Genomic DNA, 20,572 nt, shown 5'->3' with positions numbered 1-20,572 from the left:
TTGAAGGATATAGCAAATACGGGTACCTCGATGAATCGGAAATTCAGAATACGTGTTTGCCAATCAAAAACGCAGAATACTTTGGTGGGCGTGTTCCTTTCTTGTGACGCTAGACTAAGATGAGAGTCCGCGCTCATTGGCTATTCAGGAGAGAGACGAAGGCGGTTAAATACACAGCCTGCGTTGAAGGACTGAAACAAAACGAAACTAACATTTAGCAAATAAGTTGTTTATCTTCAAGGTGAATCCAAACCCCGATATATTTAACTTATTGTTAACATTTGTATATATTGTAAAATACATGCATTAGCCAATCATGACCTAGCTAGTTAGCCAGCGTTGGCTAGTTAGCTTAGAACAAGCTCAGCTAATGCTTGCTAGTTTTTAAGGTTAGACCAAATCGCCATTAACGTGCTAGTGCCCACTACTAGTCAAATGTTTGTTGTAGCTACTTGAACTTAAGATAATCATAGTCTTACTAGAGACCACCCCTCCTAGCCACCGTGCATCTATGTCTGCGTTGCTTGCTGTTTGGGGTTTTCTGCTCAGTTTCTGTATAAGCACCTTGACGTCTGCTGATGCAAAAAGGGCTTTATAAATACATTTGATTGATTAATCCAGTACAGTAGCCAGAAAACTAGCTCGAATGTCAGCTAGTTATGTTAGGAGTTAATTTTGCACTTGCAAATAAAACACTGGATTCAACTAGTTGGCTAGTTTAATCAGGAGTCGTATTGCTGGGATAGAACAAAACATATGTGCACACCCTGGGGTAGGGCCTTGGGGAAACACGGGTCTACTTGTCAACTGTGTGTGTGTTTCAGGCACCATGCAGTCCAGGCGATGGTTTGGAGGGGCTGGGTTTAGCTTTGCAGATGACCCGGTCACAGAGACGTTGTCCCAGGCCATCCTAGGCACAGGAGAAGAGCTGGACCGAGAGCCAGACACTGGGGTGCTGTTTGGCAGCCTACGTGGGAGCGTGGTAGGCCTCCGGTATTATACTGGCGTGGTAAGTAGCTATCTACCAAAAGGTAAAGAAAAACTTGCTAAATCCATGAATCTTAAGTTGGTCCAAGAGTTTGTCCTGACCACTCCTGGCTTTAGGCTAACTTCTTACTACTTTTACTTTAACTTATGCGTCACGAATAGGCCATGAGAATTAATGACCCTATTATGTGTGTATAGGTGAACAAAGGGGAGATGGTGTCTCTGGTGCGTCAGCCTCAGAACCCGTACGACCGTAATGCGGTGATGGTGGCTAACGTCTATGGCAGTCAGGTGGGGCACATCAAACGAGAGCTAGCCGTGTTGTTGGCTAACATCATGGACAACAACTTGGCCAGGGTGGAAGGGTGAGTGAGTGAGTGAGTGTGTGAGAGCAGGGCTGACAGTGTCCATGGGTCCTGTCAAAGTTCATGTAGAGGTCCATGGATCAGTGTTTATAACTGATATGCAGATGTGTGTGTACAAGCCAAGGTAATGAACTGTTTTGTGTGTGTTTAGGGTGGTGCCGTTCGGGGTGACAAACCAGTTCACCATGTCTGTAGTTCTGTCCTTCTGGGGGAGAGAGGAGAACAGAGATGCAGTGGTGAGGCAGATAACTTCCCGCAGCTTCAAACTGCAGAGTGGGCCTACAGGTACACACACACACACACATGCTGACACAGGTACACTCATAGCCTCCTCCTGGGCAATCTCTTGTCTCACCGTGTGTGTGTGTGTGTGTGTGTGTGTGTGTGTGTGTCATTTGGGAAAGGATTCATGTGTGCAGATGGTTCTAGAGATCTGCCCAGGAAGAGTGTCCTCCTGACTGCAGAAGAGGTATTATACTTCCAACCAACTGCTTCCAAAATAGCACCCTATTCCCTATTTAGTGCCCTACTTTTGACCGGGACCCATAGGGTTCTTGTCAAAAGTAGTTCACTATGTACAGAATATGGTGCATTTTGATCAGACACAATACACTTAAAAACAAATAGGCTTATAAAGATGTACACCAAGATATTGAAAATTATGATTACCTACGTCTGGGTTGTCGTATCACACCGTTTCCTCCCCTCTCCTGCAGTTGAAGAATGCATTTGACAATTTATTTGAAAACCTGATGGAGGATAAGATTGGAGAGAGAGAGGCAGTGGAGGTGAGTACATGTATACTTGTGTGTTTTTAAGATAAGCGGGAGAGAGTGTGGAGAGTCAGGAATGGAGGGCCTCCTGAGTGGCGCAGCGGTCTAAGGCACTGCATTGCAGTGTTGCGGCATCACTACAGCCTGGGGTTCAAGCCCAACTGGCCGTGACCGGGAGTCCCATAGGGTGGCGCACAATTGGCCCAGCGTCATATGAGTTAGGGGAGGGTTTGGCTGGTGGGGGGCTTTACCGGGCGCCTGCAGGCTGTCTTCGGTCGTCAGTTGAACAGTGTTTCCTCCGACACATTGGTGCAGCTGGCTTCCGGTTTTAATCGGGTGGGTGTTAAGAAGCGCGCTTTGGGGGCCTGAGTGACGCAGTGGTCTAAGGCACTGCATCGCAGTGCTAGCGGTGCCACTAGAGATCCTGGTCGAGTCCAGGCTCTGTCGCAGCCGACCGCGACCCGGAGACCCATGGGGCGGCGCACTATTGGTCCAGCGTCGTCCGAGTTAGTTGAGGGTTTGGCCGGCAGGGATGTCCTTGTCCCATCACGCTCTAGCAACTCCTGTGGTGGGCCGGGCGCATGCACGCTGACACGGTCTCCAGGTGTACTGTGTTTCCTCCGTCACTTTGGTGTGGCTGGCTTCTGGGTTAAGCTGGCATTGTGTCAAGAAGAAGTGCGGTTGGGTTGTGTTTCTGAGGACGCACGGCCGTCGACCTTCGCCTCTCCCGAGTCCGTACAGGAGTTGCAGCGATGAGACAAGACTAACTACTAATTGGAGACTGTGAAAAGGGGTAAATAAAAATGGTAAAAATCATAATAAAAAGAACGCTTTGGCGGGTCATTTTTCGGAAGACACGACTCGACCTTCCCCTCTCCTGAGCCCGTTGAGGAGCTGAAAATTCTTGAAATTTTCTGGATTGACTGACCTTCATGTGGCTATTTTAAGAAACTCAAATATAAAATATATTTTGGTTTGTTTTAACACTTTTCTGATTACTACATGATTCCATATGTGTTATTTCATAGTTTTGATGTTTTCACTATTATTCTACATAGTAGAAAATAGTAAAAATAAAGACAAAACCCTGCAATGAGTAGGTGTGTCCAAACCTTTGACTGGTACTGTGTGTACACACCCACACACACACTACTGTTCATAAGTTTGGGGTTACCTAGAAATGTCCTTGATTTTGAAAGAAAAGTACATTTTCTTTGTCCATTTAAAATAACCTCAAATTGATCAGAAATACAGTATAGACATTGTTCATGTTTTAAAGTTGCTGATAATGGGCCTCTGTACGCATATGTAGATATTCCATTACAAATCAGCCATTTCCAGCTGCAGCAGTCATTTACAACATTAACAATGTCTACACTGTATTTCTGACCAATTTGATGTTATTTTAATGGACAAAACATTTGCTTTTCTTTCAAAAACAAGGATATTTCTAAGTGACCCCCAAATTTTGAACTCCAGTGTGTATGTGTATATATATATGGCTATTTGTGTTTGTGTGTGTATCTTTCGATCTACAGGCAGTGTGTACTCCCCTGCTACCCCACCAGAAGCAGGCTCTGAACTGGATGTGTGTGTGTGAAAACAACGCTGCGCTGCCCCACTTCTGGGAGGTTAAGGGGGAACTGTTCTATAACACACTCACACACTCCTCTGTTAGAGAGAGACCGCAGAGGGTCCGGGGCGGCATACTGGCTGACGACATGGGACTGGTGAGACGAACACACACGCTGATTACTGACCATGTACAGTACATGAACACACACACACACACACACCCCCTTCACCATCACCACTGTGGTTTGTGTTTTCAGGGGAAAACGTTGACCACTATTGCTCTGATCCTCTCCAACTTCCACCACGGGAAACCTCTGTGTGAACCGGTAAGTGTTATGATCTGAAGTGGGCTTCCTTCGTGGCTGCTGATTGGTGAAAGGATTAGGTGATAGATTTGTCACTATCATGTCTGTTCAGATCAGGGTTGGGGGGGCGGGGTCAGTTCCATTTTAAGTTCTCCAGTCAATTCAAAAAGTAAACCCAATTTCAAGTTATTTTTCATTAATTGACCCCAACACTGGTTCAGATCAACTGTCGTAAAGTGAAAAGATGACAGCCTCTGTGCGTGGATTTCTGAATGTCCTGTCAGTGAGCTGTGTCTCTATATGTCTCTGTAGGAGAAGTCTTCCCCTGAACCTAAGGCCTCTACCACCGCAAGGAAAAACCCTGAAGGTAAGTGTGTGTGCTCAGACATTTCAGGTGCCTGCTCCTCTCTCACTAATGTTGATTCCGCTTTCTCTCTCTCTCTCTTTCTCTCTCTCTCTGTCTCTGTCTCTCTCTGTCTCTCTCTGTCTATCTCTCTCGCTCAGGGAAGAGTGGCGATGGGGATCAGGCAGAAGTGTCTGTGGCTCCCGCTAGTCACTCCCCTTGTATGAGGTAGGTTAGAGCCTTAGCACATAGCTCTCTTCTTGCGTATGTTATCACCTCTGGTTTCTGTCAGGACAAATTGTGTGTGTGTGTGTTTCAGAGCCAATCAGGCTGAAACCCAGGTGGTGTGTGTGGAGTCAGTGGACGTGGTGCAAGAGGATGTAGTGGAGGATGGAGACAAGGACTGGGTGTCTGAAAAGAAAGGTAGAAGTCCCTAATATACACACTACTACTATTTGTGTGAGGACATGCAGACTCAGCTGAACTAATATATCTGTCCTTCACCACACAGCGAAGGGAAGGCCACAGGGAGGCAAAGCCAAGGCCACCACAACAAAGAAAGGTAAATTGGCTGTGTGTGTGATTTTTGTCCCTCCTGATGCCATGTATATGTGGTGGTCTGTGCTGCAATAAAATCTGTCCTTTCAGCTGCTAAGACCAAAGGGAAAGCAGTCAGCACCTCAAGAAAAGGTAAGACAGCCGTCTTTACAAGTACTGGCATTTAGGATTTGAAACATAGTATGCGTGCAACACTAGGCTTTGCATGCAAAACTGGGTGGTGTGTGTGTCTAGGGGCTGCTGTGTTGGAGGACCTGGACTTTGCAGCAGCACTGAGTGGGTTAACACAGGGAGCTCCTCATAAAAAGAGTGTCGGTGAGTTCAATAGTCAATATATGGTGGATATATTATATTGCTCTGCCATGCATCATTGATATACTGATGATCTGTGATAAAGCTACACGCATCCCCACCCATTTGATGACTGCATTATTTGGTGTGTGTGTGTGAGTTAAGGTAAAAGTGTAGTTTCGCCGGTGGAAGCTGCCTCTTCCCAGAGCACAGACGACCCAGCAGCCAGAGCCACTCTCATCATCTGCCCCTTATCGGTAGTCAGCAACTGGCTGGTGAGAACACATTATTTTGCACATTCGTGCACACATAAACAAACAGTCAGTCAGTCAGTCACACACAAACAGACAAACAAACAAACGGTCAGTCACTCTCACACACACTAACATGTTAACTTGTGTTGTAGGACCAGTTGGATCAACATGTGCGAGCGGACGTCAAGCTGAATGTGTATCTGTACTATGGCTCGGAACGCAACAGGGACACACACTTCCTGTCCTCGCAGCACATGGTCCTCACCACCTACAACGTGCTTTCTGCTGACTACTCGGTGAGTGGAGGGTGGGTGTGTGTTATCGCTCTTGATTTGGGACTGGTAAACTGCAACGCTCTCTCTTTCACTCACTCCTCTCTGTCTCTGTCTCAGGGCAGTGCTAGTCCCCTCCATACAGTGAGCTGGTTGAGAGTGGTCTTGGACGAGGGCCATATTATCAGAAACCCAAACACCCAGCAGAGCAAGGCTGTACTCAAATTAAACACACAGAGACGCTGGATACTCACAGGTACAAGCCACACACACACACACACTGCTAGTGGACAATGTCAACTGTTGACATAGAACATGTGAGGAGCTCAGTGTCATTTGTGTCCAGGCACTCCCATCCAGAACAACCTGAGGGATCTGTGGATGCTGGTGGCTTTTCTGCGTCTTAAGCCGTTCGACTTGAGAGAGTGGTGGAACAGAGTCATACAGAGACCTGTCACACAGGGGGACAAGACCGGCCTGCAGTCAGTACACGCGTGCGCACACACAACAGCGAGAGAGTCATTCACAGTCATGCTAGCTTGACTGACTGGCTGGCTGACTCATGGTTTTTAGAGCCCTCCTGCTAAAGCGACAACTGATCTTGACTACAGCATCTCACATTTGTAACAATGGCTGTGTTTATGTTTTCACTGGCTGCCAAAGCTGTCAACTCAAATGTGTGTGTTTGACCCGGCGTGTGTGTTTAGGAATCTGCAGGCTCTGGTGAAGTGTGTCACGCTGCGTCGTAGGAAGACCAGCCGTGTGTGTGGTCGGCCTCTGGTCTCTCTGCCGGAGAGGAGTGTCAGAATAGAGGAAGTGGAGCTGACACAGAAGGAGAGGGAGGAATACGAGCTGGCACGCACAGAGGGACGCACCACCATCAGCAGGTGTGGCTGTGTGTTTATACCTGTGTGTGGCCGTGTGTGTTTATACCTGTGTGTGGCCGTGTGTGTTTATACCTGTGTGTGGCCGTGTGTGTTTATACCTGTGTGTGGCCGTGTGTGTTTATACCTGTGTGTGGCCGTGTGTGTTTATACCTGTGTGTGGCCGTGTGTGTTTTCACCTGTGTGTGTGAGTGTCTAGGTACGTTGCAGAGGGGACCGTCCTCAGGAACTACGCAGATGTTCTGGCTATCCTAGTCAGGCTGAGACAGTTCTGCTGCCACCCTGGCCTACTGGGAAAGACCACTACACACACAGGTAAGTGTGTGTATACACATACATTTTGTAAGTTTTGTAGCGGATTGTTTTGTTGGTATTTTAAATAAGCCACATACCATTCTAATGAACCCTCTCCACCACCCCTCCACCCCCTCGCCAGGTGTGGTAGCTGTGACTCCTGCAGAGTTGAGAGAGCGTCTGATAATGAAACTGAGGCTGGTGCTGGGCACTGGCTCTGATGAAGAGTGTGCTGTATGTCTGGACTCTGTTCGTCTGCCCGTCATCACACACTGTGCACACGTCTACTGCAGACCCTGCATCGCAGAGGTCATACGCAGTGAGCAGGTAGTTAACTACATACACGCCATGTGACTCTCTTTTGCTGCAGGCATTGACCAGGTACACTTATTGTGTGTGTGTGTGTAGGAGCAGGCGCGGTGCCCTCTGTGCAGAGGCCAGATCAAGGCCAGTGAACTAGTGGAGTTCCCTCTGGAGGAGGAGGAGGAGGAGAGTAACCTCTTGGAGAACTGGAGGAGCAGCTCCAAGGTAACATATACACACCTGTAGAACCACTTCTGGGGTATATTCATTTGTACAAACTAGCAAAACATTTATTGGAAACGTTCAGGTAGTCCCTCCCTGTTTGGGCCCGTTTGATTCCTAGTGAATACCACCCTGTTGTAGAAAGTTGTTGTGCCTATAAACATTTTGTGTATACATACATGCATATACATACTTACTAACTAACTAATTAACTGTCAAAAGTTTTAGAATACCTACTCATTCAAAGGTTTTTCTTTACTATATTCTACATTGTAGAATAATAGTGAAGACATCAAATCTATGAAGTAACACACATGTAATCATGTAAGCAAATAAGTGTTAAACAAATCAAAAAATATTTTATATTTGAGATTCTTCAAATAGCCACCCTTTGCTTTGATGACAGCTTTGCACACTCTTGGCATTCTCTCAACCAGCTTCATGAGGTAGTCACCTGGAATGCATTTCAATTAATAGGTGTGCCTTGTGAAAAGTTAGTTTGTGGAATTTCTTTCCTTCTTAATGCATTTGAGCCAATAGGTTGTGTTGTGACAAGGTAGGGGGGTATACAGAAGATAGCCCTATTTGGCAAAAGACCAAGTCAATATTATGTCAAGAACAGCTCAAATAAGCAAAGAGAAATGACAGTCCATCATTATTTTAAGACATGGTCAGTCAATACGGAAAATTTCAAGTACTTTGAAGTTTCCTCAAGAGCAGTCGCAAAAACCTTCAAGCGATATGATGATCTGGCTCTCATGAGGTCCGCCACAGGAAGGAAAGACCCAGAGTTACCTCTGCTGCAGAGGATACGTTCATTAGAGTTATGTCACGAACCGGCTCAAAGCCCGTAACAAAGGGAGACAACGTGGAGATAATGAGTAGAAAGATATATATTTATTACCTAAAGCAAATAAATATAATATACAATGGTGTGTGTAATCAGTAATCAGTAGTGTAAGTGAGTGTTTTGCATGCGTGAATGTGATAATGCAGGGTGATGAAAGGTGCCAAAGCAAACAAACAAACAAACGGCCATCAAGAACCACAACACAATCTACAGAGGGTGTCTGCATGGAGAGAGTCTCCTCCATGAATGGGGAAGTGGTGTATTTATCCTGGGAGACACCGGGCCCAGGTGTTTCCCATGTAGCTGACGACCCTCCCAACTCCGCCCACCAGCATCCTAATAAGGAAATAACAGAGAGAATACGGCAGACAGAGTGGGAGGGTCGTCACATCCCCCCCCATAAAACCGGGGACCAACAAGGACCCCGGAACAAAATACCAGTCTCAGAGGAACGTGCATAATAGGGTTTTAACAGATTTACATGGCACAGCTGGTGTGCTTTCCTCCGTTCTGGAGTGGCAACTAGATAATTTTGCTCAGTGCACTGGCGCACCACTGTATATGGACCTTGAAACTTGGCTTGAAAAGGAGAACCAACAATTGGCAGCAGAGCAAGAACCTGGTCACCTGGACTAAAGTGACGAGGCTCAGTTCGGCGATCAAATATGCCCTTCATCCTCTCCTGTGAAGATGATAACTTCTCTTTAGCCATTTCACAAGCGGCATACAGCCGTCGCCGGAAATCACACACATACGATAACAGGGACTGAGGAGGCTCGGGAGACTTCCAGTCATCCTGGAGAACAGATAAAAGTCCACGCACCCTATGTCCAAACACAAGGTCATTTGGACTGAAACCTGTGCTCTCCTGTGAAACTTCCCTAGCAGCTAACAGTAACCAAGGCAACCCCTCCTCCCAATCCTTATCCATCTCAGTACAATAAGCTCTCAACAAAGACTTTAGTGTTTGATGGAAACGTTCCAGTGCTCCTTGACTTGACTTTGCGCGTGATAGGCGCTAGACAAATTGTGTTTAATATGGAGCTGTTGAAGAACCTGACCAAACAGATTAGAGGTAAAATTAGATCCTTGATCACTCTGAATGACCTTAGGGATTCCAAACAATGAGAGAAACTGAGTCAAAGCTTTTAACACCGATTTAGTCGTAATAGATCGGAGAGGATAGGCAGCAGGAAACCTAGTGGTCTGACACATCACAGTGAACAGGTAACTACTACCCTTTTAGAACGAGGCAGAGGACCCACACAGTCAATAATCAGATACTCAAAAGGTTGGCAGAGTACAGGAATAGGAAACAATGGTACTGGTTTAATAGCTTGATTAGGCTTACCAGTTAATTGACAGGTGTGACAAGTTTTGATAAAATCAGAAACATCCCTCTTTGATCTAGGCCAAAAGAAATGTCTTAATATGCGATTGTAGGTTTTCCTCACCCCCATATGTCCAGCCACGTCGCTGTGAGAAGTTTCCAACACCAACTTACGAAGCTTAACTGGTACAACAACCTGACTAATTGCCTCCCCAGAAAAACACTATCATGAGACACCCACTTTCTCATCAGGACATCCTCTTGGAGAAAATAGCCATGGGCGACATCTCCCAACTGTTCTATAGGCACAATTTGATCACGCAACTCTTCCAACGTGGGGTCATCCCGTTGCGCATTGATTAGATCTGAGCGGGTTACAGATAACGGGATAACAGGGAAAACAGTGACATACTTTGTATTATTATCATTAGTCGGCGCAGTGACCAGTTCGCCACGGCTCATAGAACGTGTCACTGCACACGCAGAGAACACCTCTGGGAAACTCTGTACACTCTCATCAGGAATCCCAACAAATGACGGCTTAGTGGAAACCACTAGAGATGGAGACACGACAGGCCATACACGCTCACCAGCCAAGTTATTCCCAAGGATAACATCGATACCCTCAATAGGCAACGAAGGACGCACACCCACAACAACTTCACCCTTCACCAGCCCACAATCCAACATCAGTTTATGCAATGGAACTGACAGAGTGTTCAAACCTATTCCCCTAATTAGAACACTATTCCCGAATCAGTCTCAGCAGAAAAGGGTAACACAGACTCCAACACAAATGATTCAGAGGCACCTGTGTCTCTCAGGATCTTCACTGGCACTAGGTCTTTACTTCCTAACATAGACACAAAACCTTCTGTAATGAAAGGTAAATAGTCTGGATCAATATGGACTTTCACATTCTCCTGGGCCTGAGGAAATGAGTTATGAATGAACTGATGTGGAACAGGTGCAGCTAATGCAGTAGGCTTAGATTTAGCGTAAGCACCCTTTGACCTGAGAAGTGGACATTCGTTTTTCCAATGCCCTGAACCTTGACAGTAGTGACACTCCTGCCCAAAGTCAGCTTTACCATGGGAGTCAGGTTCAACCCTAGTTGAATAGAACTCTGCCCGAGAACCAAAGTATCTCGGTGAGCGAAGCCCAAATCTATCCGAACGCCCCCACTCTTTCCGAATACGGGGTTCTGCAAAGACACTTTTGTGAGTCAACACATACTCGTCTGCCAAAACTGCAGCTTCAGCAACATTCTTTACTTTCTGTTCATTAATATACGTGGCAATACGATCAGGAATTGTGTCCTTAAATTGCTCTAACATAATCAGATCACACAGCCCTTGGAAAGTCACAACTGCAGAGGCGGAACACCAGCGATTAAACTGTAAAGACAACTGTCGCAAACTCAACATGAGTCTGGTTATCATCCCTTTTTAAAGTTCTAAATCGTTGGCGGTAAGCCTCAGGGACCAATTCATAAATCTGTAACACAGCTGTTTTAACTTTATCATAACTGGCACTATCGTGTACACTAAGAGCTGAATATGCTTCCTGCGCTTTACCAGTCAGCACACACTGCAACATTAAAGTGCGGTCAGAATCAGGCCAACTCCTAGCGTCAGCAACCCGCTCAAACAACGAAAAGAATGTCTCGGGGTCCCTTTCATTAAACCGAGGCAATAACCGCAAGTTCCCAACAATATCAAATGTCTCTGGGGCACGACCAAAAGCGGAACTACCCCTAGGTAAATCTGGGTCACCTTCCCAAAACAAACTCTCCCCTGAGATCTTTCCTTCCCTAACCAAATCTATACGTTCTTGTTGCAACTTGATTTTAGCACGCTCCATATCTTGTTTAAATGCCAATTCCTTTTCATATTTTACACGATCATGCTCTAGCTTCTCACGATCATGCTTTAGCTTCTCACGATCATGCTCCAGCTGTAACAAAAGCAGTTCTTTCTGCTGTTCAAAAAGAAGGCTACTAGGACTAACCGATGGAATGGCCATTGTAACGTTATGGGGAGACGACAAATCCTCAGCAGAGGCTGGCCCAGTGGTAACTTCTAGAATACCACTCTCCATCAGATTGGCCTTCAATATCAACCTAATAGAATTCTTTAGACGTTTATCATTAATCTCAACCTTGTAGTGTTCCGCGACCTTCAACAGCTGTTCTTTAGTACCTAAATCTAACAATTCCTCTGATGGAGAGCGAATGAACTTATCTACATAAGACGCCATAATCACACAAAAAAAAAAATTCTGGCTCTTCCCTTCTGCTGAGCACACCAGACCACAACCCGAGAATTACAATCACCCTGAGTACCACAGAAGAGAGATGGATACGGAGCTTCCCCAAAACCTACAATAACTCAACCCTAGTCTTCGTGCAGATTTGCGGTGGGAATTTACGCACTGTAGCCCGCTGGCAAGGAAATAGAACTCCCCAGCATGCTGGAAAAATTCCACCAAGCCACGGATGTGCCCCCGAGACAACTGCTCAGTCCACAGACACCACACAAAAATAATAAACATTAACCATGCCCAACATATTCCAAAAATTGAAACACGTCGCTAAACCTATCAGGGGAAAAAGGCTATAGCTCCGGGTAGCAAGTTTCACTACCCTACCCAAATCTCCCACCGAGGTACACAGCAGATTACTCACCTCAGACTGATGTCCCAACAGAAAGTAGAACAAGAGTTCAGGCTAGGCAGGGCCTGGAAACTAACCATTATAGTCTCTCCAACACAGCACACAAACCAAACAACAAAAGGCAACCAATACTGGGCCTATCAAACTCAAACAAAATATGCAAACCAAACACGTACCTCCACGGTCTCCCAAACCAATAGTTCAAATATCCCGGACGAGCCCCCACTTGTCACGAACCGGCTCAAAGCCCGTAACAAAGGGAGACAACGTGGAGATAATGAGTAGAAAGATATATATTTATTACCTAAAGCAAATAAATATAATATACAATGGTGTGTGTAATCAGTAATCAGTAGTGTAAGTGAGTGTTTTGCATGCGTGAATGTGATAATGCAGGGTGATGAAAGGTGCCAAAGCAAACAAACAAACAAACGGCCATCAAGAACCACAACACAATCTACAGAGGGTGTCTGCATGGAGAGAGTCTCCTCCATGAATGGGGAAGTGGTGTATTTATCCTGGGAGACACCGGGCCCAGGTGTTTCCCATGTAGCTGACGACCCTCCCAACTCCGCCCACCAGCATCCTAATAAGGAAATAACAGAGAGAATACGGCAGACAGAGTGGGAGGGTCGTCACATCCCCCATAAAACCGGGGACCAACAAGGACCCCGGAACAAAATACCAGTCTCAGAGGAACGTGCATAATAGGGTTTTAACAGATTTACATGGCACAGCTGGTGTGCTTTCCTCCGTTCTGGAGTGGCAACTAGATAATTTTGCTCAGTGCACTGGCGCACCACTGTATATGGACCTTGAAACTTGGCTTGAAAAGGAGAACCAACAATTGGCAGCAGAGCAAGAACCTGGTCACCTGGACTAAAGTGACGAGGCTCAGTTCGGCGATCAAATATGCCCTTCATCCTCTCCTGTGAAGATGATAACTTCTCTTTAGCCATTTCACAAGCGGCATACAGCCGTCGCCGGAAATCACACACATACGATAACAGGGACTGAGGAGGCTCGGGAGACTTCCAGTCATCCTGGAGAACAGATAAAAGTCCACGCACCCTATGTCCAAACACAAGGTCATTTGGACTGAAACCTGTGCTCTCCTGTGAAACTTCCCTAGCAGCTAACAGTAACCAAGGCAACCCCTCCTCCCAATCCTTATCCATCTCAGTACAATAAGCTCTCAACAAAGACTTTAGTGTTTGATGGAAACGTTCCAGTGCTCCTTGACTTTGCGCGTGATAGGCGCTAGACAAATTGTGTTTAATATGGAGCTGTTGAAGAACCTGACCAAACAGATTAGAGGTAAAATTAGATCCTTGATCACTCTGAATGACCTTAGGGATTCCAAACAATGAGAGAAACTGAGTCAAAGCTTTTAACACCGATTTAGTCGTAATAGATCGGAGAGGATAGGCAGCAGGAAACCTAGTGGTCTGACACATCACAGTGAACAGGTAACTACTACCCTTTTTAGAACGAGGCAGAGGACCCACACAGTCAATAATCAGATACTCAAAAGGTTGGCAGAGTACAGGAATAGGAAACAATGGTACTGGTTTAATAGCTTGATTAGGCTTACCAGTTAATTGACAGGTGTGACAAGTTTTGATAAAATCAGAAACATCCCTCTTTGATCTAGGCCAAAAGAAATGTCTTAATATGCGATTGTAGGTTTTCCTCACCCCCATATGTCCAGCCACGTCGCTGTGAGAAGTTTCCAACACCAACTTACGAAGCTTAACTGGTACAACAACCTGACTAATTGCCTCCCCCAGAAAAACACTATCATGAGACACCCACTTTCTCATCAGGACATCCTCTTGGAGAAAATAGCCATGGGCGACATCTCCCAACTGTTCTATAGGCACAATTTGATCACGCAACTCTTCCAACGTGGGGTCATCCCGTTGCGCATTGATTAGATCTGAGCGGGTTACAGATAACGGGATAACAGGGAAAACAGTGACATACTTTGTATTATTATCATTAGTCGGCGCAGTGACCAGTTCGCCACGGCTCATAGAACGTGTCACTGCACACGCAGAGAACACCTCTGGGAAACTCTGTACACTCTCATCAGGAATCCCAACAAATGACGGCTTAGTGGAAACCACTAGAGATGGAGACACGACAGGCCATACACGCTCACCAGCCAAGTTATTCCCAAGGATAACATCGATACCCTCAATAGGCAACGAAGGACGCACACCCACAACAACTTCACCCTTCACCAGCCCACAATCCAACATCAGTTTATGCAATGGAACTGACAGAGTGTTCAAACCTATTCCCCTAATTAGAACACTATTCCCGAATCAGTCTCAGCAGAAAAGGGTAACACAGACTCCAACACAAATGATTCAGAGGCACCTGTGTCTCTCAGGATCTTCACTGGCACTAGGTCTTTACTTCCTAACATAGACACAAAACCTTCTGTAATGAAAGGTAAATAGTCTGGATCAATATGGACTTTCACATTCTCCTGGGCCTGAGGAAATGAGTTATGAATGAACTGATGTGGAACAGGTGCAGCTAATGCAGTAGGCTTAGATTTAGCGTAAGCACCCTTTGACCTGAGAAGTGGACATTCGTTTTTCCAATGCCCTGAACCTTGACAGTAGTGACACTCCTGCCCAAAGTCAGCTTTACCATGGGAGTCAGGTTCAACCCTAGTTGAATAGAACTCTGCCCGAGAACCAAAGTATCTCGGTGAGCGAAGCCCAAATCTATCCGAACGCCCCCACTCTTTCCGAATACGGGGTTCTGCAAAGACACTTTTGTGAGTCAACACATACTCGTCTGCCAAAACTGCAGCTTCAGCAACATTCTTTACTTTCTGTTCATTAATATACGTGGCAATACGATCAGGAATTGTGTCCTTAAATTGCTCTAACATAATCAGATCACACAGCCCTTGGAAAGTCACAACTGCAGAGGCGGAACACCAGCGATTAAACTGTAAAGACAACTGTCGCAAGCAAACTCAACATGAGTCTGGTTATCATCCCTTTTTAAGTTCTAAATCGTTGGCGGTAAGCCTCAGGGACCAATTCATAAATCTGTAACACAGCTGTTTTAACTTTATCATAACTGGCACTATCGTGTACACTAAGAGCTGAATATGCTTCCTGCGCTTTACCAGTCAGCACACACTGCAACATTAAAGTGCGGTCAGAATCAGGCCAACTCCTAGCGTCAGCAACCCGCTCAAACAACGAAAAGAATGTCTCGGGGTCCCTTTCATTAAACCGAGGCAATAACCGCAAGTTCCCAACAATATCAAATGTCTCTGGGGCACGACCAAAAGCGGAACTACCCCTAGGTAAATCTGGGTCACCTTCCCAAACAAACTCTCCCTGAGATCTTTCCTTCCCTAACCAAATCTATACGTTCTTGTTGCAACTTGATTTTAGCACGCTCCATATCTTGTTTAAATGCCAATTCCTTTTCATATTTTACACGATCATGCTCTAGCTTCTCACGATCATGCTTTAGCTTCTCACGATCATGCTCCAGCTGTAACAAAAGCAGTTCTTTCTGCTGTTCAAAAAGAAGGCTACTAGGACTAACCGATGGAATGGCCATTGTAACGTTATGGGGAGACGACAAATCCTCAGCAGAGGCTGGCCCAGTGGTAACTTCTAGAATACCACTCTCCATCAGATTGGCCTTCAATATCAACCTAATAGAATTCTTTAGACGTTTATCATTAATCTCAACCTTGTAGTGTTCCGCGACCTTCAACAGCTGTTCTTTAGTACCTAAATCTAACAATTCCTCTGATGGAGAGCGAATGAACTTATCTACATAAGACGCCATAATCACACAAAAAAAAAAATTCTGGCTCTTCCCTTCTGCTGAGCACACCAGACCACAACCCGAGAATTACAATCACCCTGAGTACCACAGAAGAGAGATGGATACGGAGCTTCCCCAAAACCTACAATAACTCAACCCTAGTCTTCGTGCAGATTTGCGGTGGAATTTACGCACTGTAGCCCGCTGGCAAGGAAATAGAACTCCCCAGCATGCTGGAAAAATTCCACCAAGCCACGGATGTGCCCCCGAGACAACTGCTCAGTCCACAGACACCACACAAAAATAATAAACATTAACCATGCCCAACATATTCCAAAAATTGAAACACGTCGCTAAACCTATCAGGGGAAAAAGGCTATAGCTCCGGGTAGCAAGTTTCACTACCCTACCCAAATCTCCCACCGAGGTACACAGCAGATTACTCACCTCAGACTGATGTCCCAACAGAAAGTAGAACAAGAGTTCAGGCTAGGCAGGGCCTGGAAACTAACCATTATAGTCTCTCCAACACAGCACACAAACCAAACAACAAAAGGCAACCAATACTGGGCCTATCAAACTCAAACAAAATATGCAAACCAAACACGTACCTCCACGGTCTCCCAAACCAATAGTTCAAATATCCCGGACGAGCCCCACTTGTCACGAACCGGCTCAAAGCCCGTAACAAAGGGAGACAACGTGGAGATAATGAGTAGAAAGATATATATTTATTACCTAAAGCAAATAAATATAATATACAATGGTGTGTGTAATCAGTAATCAGTAGTGTAAGTGAGTGTTTTGCATGCGTGAATGTGATAATGCAGGGTGATGAAAGGTGCCAAAGCAAACAAACAAACAAACGGCCATCAAGAACCACAACACAATCTACAGAGGGTGTCTGCATGGAGAGAGTCTCCTCCATGAATGGGGAAGTGGTGTATTTATCCTGGGAGACACCGGGCCCAGGTGTTTCCCATGTAGCTGACGACCCTCCCAACTCCGCCCACCAGCATCCTAATAAGGAAATAACAGAGAGAATACGGCAGACAGAGTGGGAGGGTCGTCACAGTTACCAGCCTCAGAAATTACAGCCCAAATAAATGCTTCACAGAATCAACTGTTCAGAGGAGACAGTAAATCAGGCTTTCATGGTTGAATTGCTGCAAAGAAACCTCTACTGAAGGACACCAGTAAGAAGAGACTTGCTTGGGCCAAGAAACATGAGCAATGGACATTCGACCGGTGGAAGTCTGTCCTTTGGTCTGTTGAGTCCAAATTTTAGATTTTTTTGTTTTAACCGCCGTGTCTTTGAGACACAGTATCGGTGAACGGATGATCTCCACATGTATATTTCCCACCGTAAAGCATCGAGGGGGGGGTGTTATGGTGTGGGGGTGCTTTGCTGATGATACTGATTTATTTAGAATTCAAGGCACAGTTAACCAGCATGGCTACCACAGCATTCTGCAGCGATACGCCATCCCATCTGGTTTGGGCTTAGTGGGACAATCATTTGTTTTTCAACAGGACAATGACCCAACACACTTCCTGGCTGTGTAAGGGCTATTTGACCAAGAAGGAGAGTGATGGAGTGCTGCATCAGATGACCTGTTCTCCACAATCATCCGTCCTCAACCAAATTGAGATGGTTTGGGATTGGTCGGATCACAGAATGAAGGAAAAGCAGCCCAGGTGAAGCTGGTTGAGAGAATGCCAAGTGTACAAAGCTGTCCAGGCAAAAGGTGGCTATTTGAAGTATCTCAAATATAAAATACATTGATTTGTTTAACACTTTTTTGCTTACCACATGATTCCCTATGTGTTATTTCATAGTTTTGATGTCTTCACTATTATTCTACAATGTAGAAAACAGTAAAAATGAAGAAAAAACCTTGAATGAGTAGGTGTTGTAAAACTTTTGACTGGTTTTGTGTGTGTGTGTGTGTGTACGCACACATACACAGTGGCAAAAAAAGTATGCATAAATTGGTCATAAAATTGGATCTGATCTTCATTTAAGTCACAACAATAGACAAACAGTCTGCTCAAACAATTGTACGTTGTCATGTCTTTATTGAACAGACCGTGTAAACATTCACAGTGCAGGGTGGGAAAAGTATGTGAACCCTTGGTTTTAATAATGAACTCAACCAAATGTTTTCTGTAGTTGCGGATCAGACCAGCACAACGGTCAGGAGGAATTTTGGACTGCAGTGGCTTCTCATGTGGTGTCCCCCCATGAACACGATTCTTGTTTAGTGTTTTACGTATCGTGGACTCGGCAACAGAGATGATAGCATTTTCCAGAGACTTCTGTAAGTCTTTAGCTGACACTAGGATTCTTCATAACCTCATTGAGCATTCGGCACTGTGCTCGTGCAGTCGTCTTTGCAGGACGGCCACTACTAGGGAGAGTAGCAACAGTGCTGAACTTTCTCCATTTATAGACTATTTGTTTTATTGTGAACTGATGAACATCAAGGCTTTTAGAGATACTTTTGTAACCCTTTCCAGCTTTATGCAAGTCAACCATTCTTAATCTTACGTCTTCTGAGATCTCTTTTGTTCGAGGGATGGTTCACATCAGGCAATGCTTGTGACTATCAAATTCAAATTTTGTGAGATTTTATAGGGCAGGGCATCTCTGACCAACGTCTCCAATCTCGTCTCAATGATTGTACTGCAGGTTAGCTGACTCCTGACTCCAATTAGCTTTAGGAGAAGTCATTAGCCTAGGGGTTCACATACTTTTTCCAACCTACACTGTGAATGTTTAAATGATGTATTTAATATAGACAAGACAAATACACACATGTATATATCTGTATAATTGATTTATTACTGTATGTTCATGGAATCCGTACTCCTGGCGAATGGTTTTCATGTGCTATAAGATGTGATGGCTTCTAGCTACTGTAAGACACCCCCTGATCAACAAATGGTGTGTCTAGGTGGAGGCTCTAATGTCTAGCCTGCTCAGACTGCGCAGTGAGGACGACAGCATCAGGAGTCTGGTTGTCTCTCAGTTCACACGCTTCCTCACTATTCTGGAGATTCCACTCAGGTAACATGTACACACACACACACAGAACACTTAAATATATATTTTACCCCGGATCACTCTCACGCTCTGCCTCTAGGGAGGAGGGTTTCAAGTTTGTACGTCTGGACGGCACTATGAGCCAGAAAAGGCGGGCTCAGGTCATTCAGGAGTTCCAGAGCGACACCCCTGGCAGCCCATTGATCATGCTGCTGTCACTCAAAGCCGGAGGGGTGGGGATAAACCTCAGCGCTGCATCCCGCGTCTTCCTCATGGACCCAGTAAGTGTTTCAACTGTTCAGTAATCTACACTTTCCTCACACACAGACATACATGTACACACTCTGACATTTGTGTGTGTCCACAGGCATGGAACCCAGCAGCAGAGGACCAGTGTGTGGACCGGTGTCACCGCCTCGGCCAGAAGAGAGATGTTGTCATCACTAAGGTCAGAGGTTACATGGCTGCGGGTTGTGGGTAATGTAGTCACTAAAGTGTGTAGTTTTATCATGGACACAGGCAGAAGCGGTGTGTGTGTGTACATACAAATATTTATTGTGTGTGTAGTTCATAGTGAAGGGCTCCGTGGAGGAGAACATGGTGAAGATTCAGAGGCAGAAGCAGGATCTGGTGGAGAAGGCTTTTGGCACCAAGAACCCCAGTGAGAGGAAGACGTCACGTGTTGATGAAATCCGAGCCCTGATGGAGCTGTAGATGCCAGCATTAAAAACAGCAATTCTTTTGAACAGAGCCCTCTCTGGCAGGCCAACATTGTCCTTTAAGTTTAGAGGTAATGTTCTCCCAGCTGTGGGACCAAACACACACACACTGCCCATTGTTTAGAGCAGTACTGCATGTGTGGGAATAAAGAATCTGTGACAAACCATACATTAGTCTTTTTAATTTGTTTGTGGTCCTAAATTCCCCACAAAGGGAAATTCATAGCTCAGGGTTCACACCTCTGTAAAACATCCTCTAGGAGTCTAGGGAATAGGTGAGACATGAGTTTACTGTAGACTTGACTAACTTGCTTTACTTTACAGAGCAGAGGAAAATATGAGGATAAAAGGATGTGTATCACAGGTGTAATTTCTAATAAAACTCAGATTATAAATAATCTTGATACCATTCTGTTTGCGTCCCTTTTTTGTCCAACTGTCATGTCTTATACCAAACCAGCAGAATGCACACTGGCATGCAGGCTAGATGGTATTTAACACTAATAGCCAATGTTTGTGTCCCGAATGGCACCCTATATAGTGCCCTACTTTTGACCAGGGCCCATAGTTGATGCACATTTTTGGGGGAATTTCTCTGGGCTGTTCGCCTATAACCAGAGAATGTTCAGTACTGTAGTTCTAAACAGAAGTAATGGTCACAGACTAAATGGAAACAATTTTGTATTTGAGACAATAGGACTAACCTGAGTCACT

The 20,572-nt window shown here is 45.3% G+C and overlaps 1 protein-coding gene across 4 annotated transcripts; it reads left to right on the top strand.

The window, feature by feature from the left end:
- The first annotated feature begins 135 nt into the window (after nucleotides 1-135).
- Nucleotides 136-20,262, top strand: hltf (helicase-like transcription factor). 4 transcript variants are annotated; one of them, XM_029685223.2, is made up of 26 exons: nucleotides 136-241; nucleotides 825-1,009; nucleotides 1,186-1,352; nucleotides 1,504-1,637; nucleotides 1,772-1,821; nucleotides 2,069-2,140; nucleotides 3,664-3,855; nucleotides 3,958-4,026; nucleotides 4,318-4,372; nucleotides 4,510-4,576; nucleotides 4,668-4,771; nucleotides 4,860-4,910; nucleotides 4,997-5,038; nucleotides 5,141-5,221; nucleotides 5,363-5,472; nucleotides 5,604-5,747; nucleotides 5,844-5,979; nucleotides 6,070-6,205; nucleotides 6,431-6,610; nucleotides 6,807-6,922; nucleotides 7,044-7,228; nucleotides 7,310-7,429; nucleotides 19,051-19,163; nucleotides 19,240-19,420; nucleotides 19,507-19,587; nucleotides 19,707-20,262. In XM_029685223.2, the coding sequence occupies exons 2-26, from the start codon at nucleotides 830-832 to the stop codon at nucleotides 19,851-19,853; spliced, it is 2,913 nt and encodes a 970-aa protein (XP_029541083.2). In that variant the 5' UTR covers nucleotides 136-241; nucleotides 825-829; the 3' UTR covers nucleotides 19,854-20,262. The 4 variants fall into 4 exon arrangements, with proteins under 4 accessions (XP_029541083.2, XP_029541082.2, XP_029541085.2 ...); XM_029685222.2 differs by having other exon boundaries at nucleotides 1,757-1,821; XM_029685224.2 differs by lacking the exons at nucleotides 136-241; nucleotides 825-1,009 and having other exon boundaries at nucleotides 1,191-1,278; nucleotides 1,757-1,821.
- The last annotated feature ends 310 nt before the right edge of the window (nucleotides 20,263-20,572 follow it).

Source organism: Oncorhynchus nerka, linkage group LG16, assembly GCF_034236695.1.
Source record: "Oncorhynchus nerka isolate Pitt River linkage group LG16, Oner_Uvic_2.0, whole genome shotgun sequence".
Lineage (NCBI taxonomy): Eukaryota > Metazoa > Chordata > Actinopteri > Salmoniformes > Salmonidae > Oncorhynchus > Oncorhynchus nerka.
The sequence above is the reverse complement of the archived record's forward strand: the minus strand, read 5'-3'. Positions and strand labels throughout refer to the sequence as shown.

Excerpts from the sequence above, each read along its gene's own strand:
- hltf (XM_029685222.2), top strand. The coding sequence starts at position 830 with ATGCAGTCCAGGCGATGGTTTGGAGGGGCTGGGTTTAGCTTTGCAGAT. Across the intron at positions 4,911-4,996 it reads GGCCACCACAACAAAGAAAG|CTGCTAAGACCAAAGGGAAA; the intron begins GTAAATTGGCTG and ends CTGTCCTTTCAG. Across the intron at positions 5,980-6,069 it reads GAGACGCTGGATACTCACAG|GCACTCCCATCCAGAACAAC; the intron begins GTACAAGCCACA and ends ATTTGTGTCCAG.